This window comes from Pongo pygmaeus, chromosome 10 (genome assembly GCF_028885625.2).
Source record: "Pongo pygmaeus isolate AG05252 chromosome 10, NHGRI_mPonPyg2-v2.0_pri, whole genome shotgun sequence".
Taxonomy (NCBI): Eukaryota; Metazoa; Chordata; class Mammalia; order Primates; family Hominidae; genus Pongo; species Pongo pygmaeus.
In genome coordinates this window covers 50,645,466-50,651,522 of record NC_072383.2, presented here as the reverse complement: position 1 = coordinate 50,651,522, position 6,057 = coordinate 50,645,466, and the positions used below count along the sequence as shown (strand labels likewise).

At 47.5% G+C, this 6,057-nt stretch overlaps 1 protein-coding gene across 1 annotated transcript; it reads left to right on the top strand.

Moving 5' to 3' along the window:
- The first annotated feature begins 940 nt into the window (after window positions 1–940).
- On the top strand, window positions 941–1,458 carry LOC129009369 (large ribosomal subunit protein eL32-like). Its single transcript, XM_054442181.1, has one exon. It carries the CDS (start codon window positions 991–993, stop codon window positions 1,396–1,398), a length of 408 nt encoding a protein of 135 aa, XP_054298156.1. The 5' UTR covers window positions 941–990; the 3' UTR covers window positions 1,399–1,458.
- Window positions 1,459–6,057: the final 4,599 nt, after the last annotated feature.

The following is a 6,057-nucleotide window of genomic DNA, read 5'->3' as shown; positions in this document are numbered from 1 at the left end:
AATTTAGCCCATGGGCCACCAGTTTCAACTTGTGCCCTGCACTGTTTTCCTTAGTGACTCATCAATTCCCAAAGCTTCTGTTGTCACTCCTGTTCAGATGGGGGCGAAGACCCTATCTTTGTGTCAAAGCTCCTGGTGAGCTCAGTGAATGCCTTCAACCTTTCAACCATGTATTTCTAGCTTTAGCTTAAATGCTGGAGTGTAGCCCTAGCATGTTCTTTTTTTTTTTTTTTGAGACAGAGTCTCACTCTATCCCCCACGCTGGAGTGCAGTGGCATGATCTCGGCTTGCTATAACCTCCACCTCCTGGGTTCAAGTGATTCTCAAACCTCAGCCTCCCCCAGGCAGCTGGCATTACAGGTGCCCACCACCGTGTCTGGCTAATTTTTGTATTTTTAGTAGAGACAGACAGGGTTTTGCCATGTTGACCAGGCTGGTCTCAAACTCCTGATCTCAGGTGATCTGCTTGCCTCGGCCTCCCAAAGTGCTGGGATTACAGGCATGAGCCACCGTGCCCAGCCTCAGAATGTTCTTTAAGCTGTCAGTCCTACCTGTCCCCTGACAGCATAAGTGCACACTGTTAGGGACATAATGGCTCCTTCTTTCCTTTTTCTTTTTTTTTTTTTTTTTTTTGAGATGGAGTCTTGCTCTGTCGCCAGGCTAGAGTGCAGTGGCACAATCTCAGCTCACTGCAACCTCTGCCTCCCAGGTTCAAGCGATTCTCCTGCCTCAGCCTCCCAAGTAGCTGGGATTACAGGTGCCTGCCAGTACGCCCAGGTAATTTTTGTATTTTTAGTAGAGATGGAGTTTCACCTTGTCGGCCAGGATGGTCTTGATCTCTTGACCTCATGATCTGCCTGCCTTGGCCTCCCAAAGTGCTGGGATTACAGGCGTGAGCCACCACACCTGGCCTTTTCTTTTCTTTTTTAAAAGATGGCTCTCTTCCTTGGCGCTGCCTACGGAGGTGGCAGCCATCTCCTCCTCGGCATCATGGCCGCCCTCAGACCCCTTGTGAAGCCCAAGATTGTCAAAAAGAGAACCAAGAAGTTCATCTGGCACCAGTCAGACCAATATGTCAAAATTAAGCGTAACCGGCGGAAACCCAGAGGCACTGACAACAGGGTTCGTAGAAGATTCAAGGGCCAGATGTTGATGCCCAACATTGGTTATGGAAGCAACAAAAAAACAAAGCACATGCTGCCCAGTGGCTTCCAGAAGTTCCTGGTCCACAACGTCAAGGAGCTGGAAGTGCTGCTGATGTGCAACAAATCTTACTGTGCCGAGATCGCTCACAATGTTTCCTCCAAGAACCGCAAAGCCATCGTGGAAAGAGCTGCCCAACTGGCCATCAGAGTCACCAACCCCAATGCCAGGCTGCGCAGCGAAGAAAATGAGTAGACAGCTCATGTGCACGTTTTCTGTTTAAATAAATGTAAAAACTGCCAAAAAAAAAAAAAATGGGTCTTGCTATGTTGCCAAGGCTGGAGCTCCTGGGTTCAAGCAATCCTCTAGCCTCAGCCTTCCAAGTAGCTAGAACAATAGGCATATGCCACTGTGCTCGGCTCTAACGATTCTTTCTCATGGCTTGACTGTATCTCCTTTTCTTCACACATTTCCTATTCAACATTGACATTTCTTTATTAGCTTCTGACCCAGTAATTTACTTTCCCAGTTATGGCCTTACATTGCCCTTTGGACCTGACACTCAGTCTTGCTCCTCTGATTAAACGTTTTTCCCTCAGTTTTTTTACTCTTTGGAGATTTGGATTCTGCCTTCCACTGCCCTGTGGGTTTGCCCTGAACTAGTCCTGAGTTTTCAGTTTGTCTCCTACACATTTCACATTCAACATGTCTCAAGTGGAAAGGTTCATCTTTCTATTCCAGCTTCCCTATTGCTGTTAATGGTACTACTATCTTCCAAGTCATAGTCTCAAACCCTTGGTATCATATTAATCTCTCCATCCAAAACCAAGCCAATCATTTATTGACTCCCTAACATGTGCCCTGTTCTAGGCACTGAATAGACAATGACAAACTAAAAAAAGTCTGTATCCTCACGGAGCTTACATTATATTGGGCATGAACAGACAAACAAATATATAATAGGTTGGCTGGGCACGGTGGTTCATGCCTGTAATCCCAACACTTTGGGAGGCCAAGGCGGGTGGATCACCTGAGGTCAGGAGTTTGAGACCAGCCTGGCCAACATGGTGAAACCCCATCTCTACTAAAATACAAAAATTAGCCAGGCGTGGTAGTGGGCACCTGTTATCCCAGTACTTGGGAGGCTGAGGCAGGAGAATTGCTTGAACCCGGGAGGTAGAGGTTGCAGTGAGCCGAGATCACGCCATTGCACTCCAACCTGGGTGACAGAGTGAGACTCCATCTCCAAAAAAAGATAATAATAATAATTATATATACATATGTATAATAGGTCAGATGATGATAAGTGCCATGGAGAAACAGAAAGCCAGAGAGCTAGAGAATACGCCATGGGGTAAGAGTTGTATTTTATATTTAGTGGTCAAGTGCCAGAGGGACTGAAGTAGAGGTGAAGGAAGTAGAGATGTGAGAGCAAGGCCTAGTGATATCTGGGGAAGAGTGTTGCAAAGGCAAAGTGTGTTCTTGGCAGGCGAGGACCCTGAGGTGGTGCCTGGCATGTTTGCAGCCCAAGGAGACTGTTGTGGCTGGGACTTGGTGAGCAAGGGAGAAGGTAGTAGGGGTTCCTATCCTTCCCTTCTCCTCTGTCCCCATGAACTCTGCTCTAACTATGACTTTCCTTTCCCCACTGGGCTGCTTCAGGAATTGTCCCACTTGAGTTCATCTCCACCCATCCACCTAGCACATAGTTCCTGGATAAATCTTCCTGAAAGAGCGCTCTTACCGTGTCATCACATCTCTTTCCGAGGCCCTACTCTCCAGCATTGAAAGCTCTGCATGAACTGCCCTCAGCTTGCTTTTCCTACTGTATCTGTCACCTCAACTTCTGCCTGGCCCGGAATGGACACTGGGCTTTCCCATGTTACTCATCATTCTCTTCATCTAGAATGCCTGCTCCCTCTTAGTCTTGCCAAATCCTTTGCAGGAGAAGCCCCTCCTACTTCAAGACATCTTCCCAAGACATCCTGTTGGCCTGGTCTCCTATTTAGTTGTGTATTTGGCTTATTTTATCCAGGTGGTATTTTATACACGGTTTTTTTTCCTCTTCTCCAGGGCCTTGTAACATGTAAACCTCATTTCTGTTTTGGTTTTTTTGTTTGTTTGTTTTTTGTTTTTTGTGGTTTTTTTTTTGAGACGGAGTCTCGCTCTGTTGCCCAGGCTGAGGTAAAGTGGTGCGACCTTGGCTCACTGCCACCTCCACCTCCCGGGTTCAAGCAATTCTGCCTCAGCCTCCTGAGTGGCTGAGACTACAGGTGTGTACCACCATGCCTGGCTAATTTTTGTATTTCTAGTAGAGATGGGGTTTTGCCATGTTGGTCAGGCTGGTTGCAAACTCCTGACCTCAGGTGATCCACTTACCTCGGCCTCCTAAAGTGCTGGGATTACAGGCATGAGCCACCACGCCCAGCAGTTTTTGTTGTTTTTTAGAGTCAGAGTCTTGCTCTGTTGCCCACACTAGGGTGCAGTGGTGCAATCATGGCTCACTGCAACCTTGAACTCCTAGGCTCAAGCAATCCTCCTGCCTCAGCCTCCTGAGTAGCTGGACTACAGGCGTGCACCACCACATCCAGTTAACTTCTAAAATTTTTTGTAGAGATGGGTGTCTTGCTATGTTGCCCAGGCTGATCTCAAACTCCTGGCTTCAAGTGATCCTTCTGCCTTGGTCTCTCAGAGTGCTGGGATTACAGGTGTGAGCCACTGCACCGAGCCTAAATCTGTTTTTTTAATGTTCTTCTTCTACTTTTTTTTTTTTTTTTTTTTTTGAGACAGAGTCTTGCTCTGTCACTGGGCTGGAGTGCAGTGGTGTGATCTCAGCTCACTGCAACCTCCGCCTCCTGGGTTCAAGTGATTCTCCTGCCTCAGCCTCCCGAGTAGCTGGAACTACAGGCGTGTACCACCACGCCCAGCTAATTTTTGTATTCTTAGTGGAGATGGCGGGGGGATGGTCTCGATCTCTTGACCTCATATCTGCCCTCTTTGGCCTCCCAAAGTGCTGGGATTACAGGCATGAGCCACCAAGCCTGGCTGTTTTTTTTTTTTTTTTTTCTAATGAAGATTTCTGCTTGGGGAGTTCAGATGGGGCTTTTTCTTGAGTAAATCCAATCACCTCTACCAAAGATGCTGTAGTTCGCACTTCCTGGGTTGGAGATTGTTAGTCAAAGGAGGAACTGGTGAGGACTTTGGCTAGAGATTTCCCATGTGTTATTTCAAAACCAAACCCAATTCTGGACCCAGACAGGAGAGCAGTTTGGGGTTGCTTATTAGGACAGGCTTGTATGACACTAGCGTAATAAAGTTCTCCTTCCTTTCCTTCTTACTTTCCAGTTCAGACTTTTGAATGATGGGGTGTGTTTGAGATGCAACTAAAAACCCAACCTCTGCCCCTTGGGAGTTTATTACAAATTTATAGTTAGTTGTGGTGTTTTCTTGGCGGGTATTGATAAGAAAGTAATTCACCTGATTAATGTTTTTATTGTATATCTGTGCATAAATGAGTAATGAATATATAAATAGTGGAGTATTCTCTAATAGACAAATCAAAGGTAAATGTAATAGAGGAAGGAGCTAGGGATAAACTCATCACAGAGCTGGGTCAAGTTACACTTTTTCCCACCTTGATCTTGTGTCTGTCTTAGTCAGTTCTGCTGTAACAAATTACTATAGACGGGGTGGCTTAAACAACAAACATTTCTTTTTTGTTTTTGAGACGGAGTCTCGCTGTGTTGCCCAGGCTGGAGTGCAGTGGCTGGCGCAATCTCGACTCACTGCAACCTCCACTTCCCGGGTTCAAGCAATTCTCCTGCCTCAGCCCTCCGGAGTAGCTGGGAATACAGGAACCCACCACCACACCTGGCTCATTTTTATATTTTTAGACGGAGTTTCACCAGGTTTGCCAGGCTACTCTTGAACTCCTGACCTCAGGTGATCTGAGGTGATCCACCCACCTCGGCCTCCTAAAGTGCTGGGATTACAGGCGTGAGCCACGGCGCCCGGCAACAACAAACATTTCTTTTTTTTTTTTTTTTTTGAGACAGCGTTTCACTCTTGTCACCCAGGCTGGAGTGCAATGGCATGATCTCAGCTCACCGCAACCTCCGCCTCCTGGGTTCAAGTAATTCTCCTGCCTCAGTCTCCCAAGTAGCTGGGATTACAGGCATGTACCACCACGCTCAGCTAATTTTTGTATTTTTGTATTTTTTTTTGACAGAGTCGCGCTCTGTCACCCAGGCTGGAGTGCAGTGGCATGATCTTGGCTCACTGCAACCTCCGCCTCCTGGGTTCAAGCGATTCTCCTGCGTCAGCCTCCCGAGTAGCTGGGACTACAGGCACCCGCCACCATGCCTGGCTAATTTTTGTAGTTTTAGTAGAGACGGGGTTTCACCATGTTGGCCAGGCTGGTCTCGATCTCCTGACCTCGTGATCCGCCCACCATGGCCTCCCAAAGTGTTGGGATTACAGGCGTGAGCCACCGCGCCTGACCTACAAACATTTTCTTTCTTTCCCTTTTTCCTTCCTTCGTTCCTCCCTTTCTTTCTTCTCTTTCTTTTTTTTTCTTTTTTCCTGAGATGGGGTCTCACTCTGTCACCCAGGCTGGAGTGTAGGGGCACGATCTCGGCTCACTACAACCTCCGCCTCCCGGGTTCAAGCAACTCTCCTGCTTCAGCCTCCCGAGTAGCTGGGATTACAGGCGCCTGCCACCATGCCCAGCTAATTTTTTTTTTTTTTTTTAATTTGAGACACAGTCTTGCTCTGTCGCCCAGGCTGGAGTGCAGTGGTGCAATCTTGGCTCACTGCACCCTCTGCCTGCTGGGTTCAAGCGATTCTCCTGCCTCAACCTCCTGAGTAACTGGGGTTACAGCCGTGCATCACCACGCCCAACTAATTTTTTGTATTTTT

Excerpts from the sequence above, each read along its gene's own strand:
- LOC129009369 (XM_054442181.1), top strand. The coding sequence starts at position 991 with ATGGCCGCCCTCAGACCCCTTGTGAAGCCCAAGATTGTCAAAAAGAGA.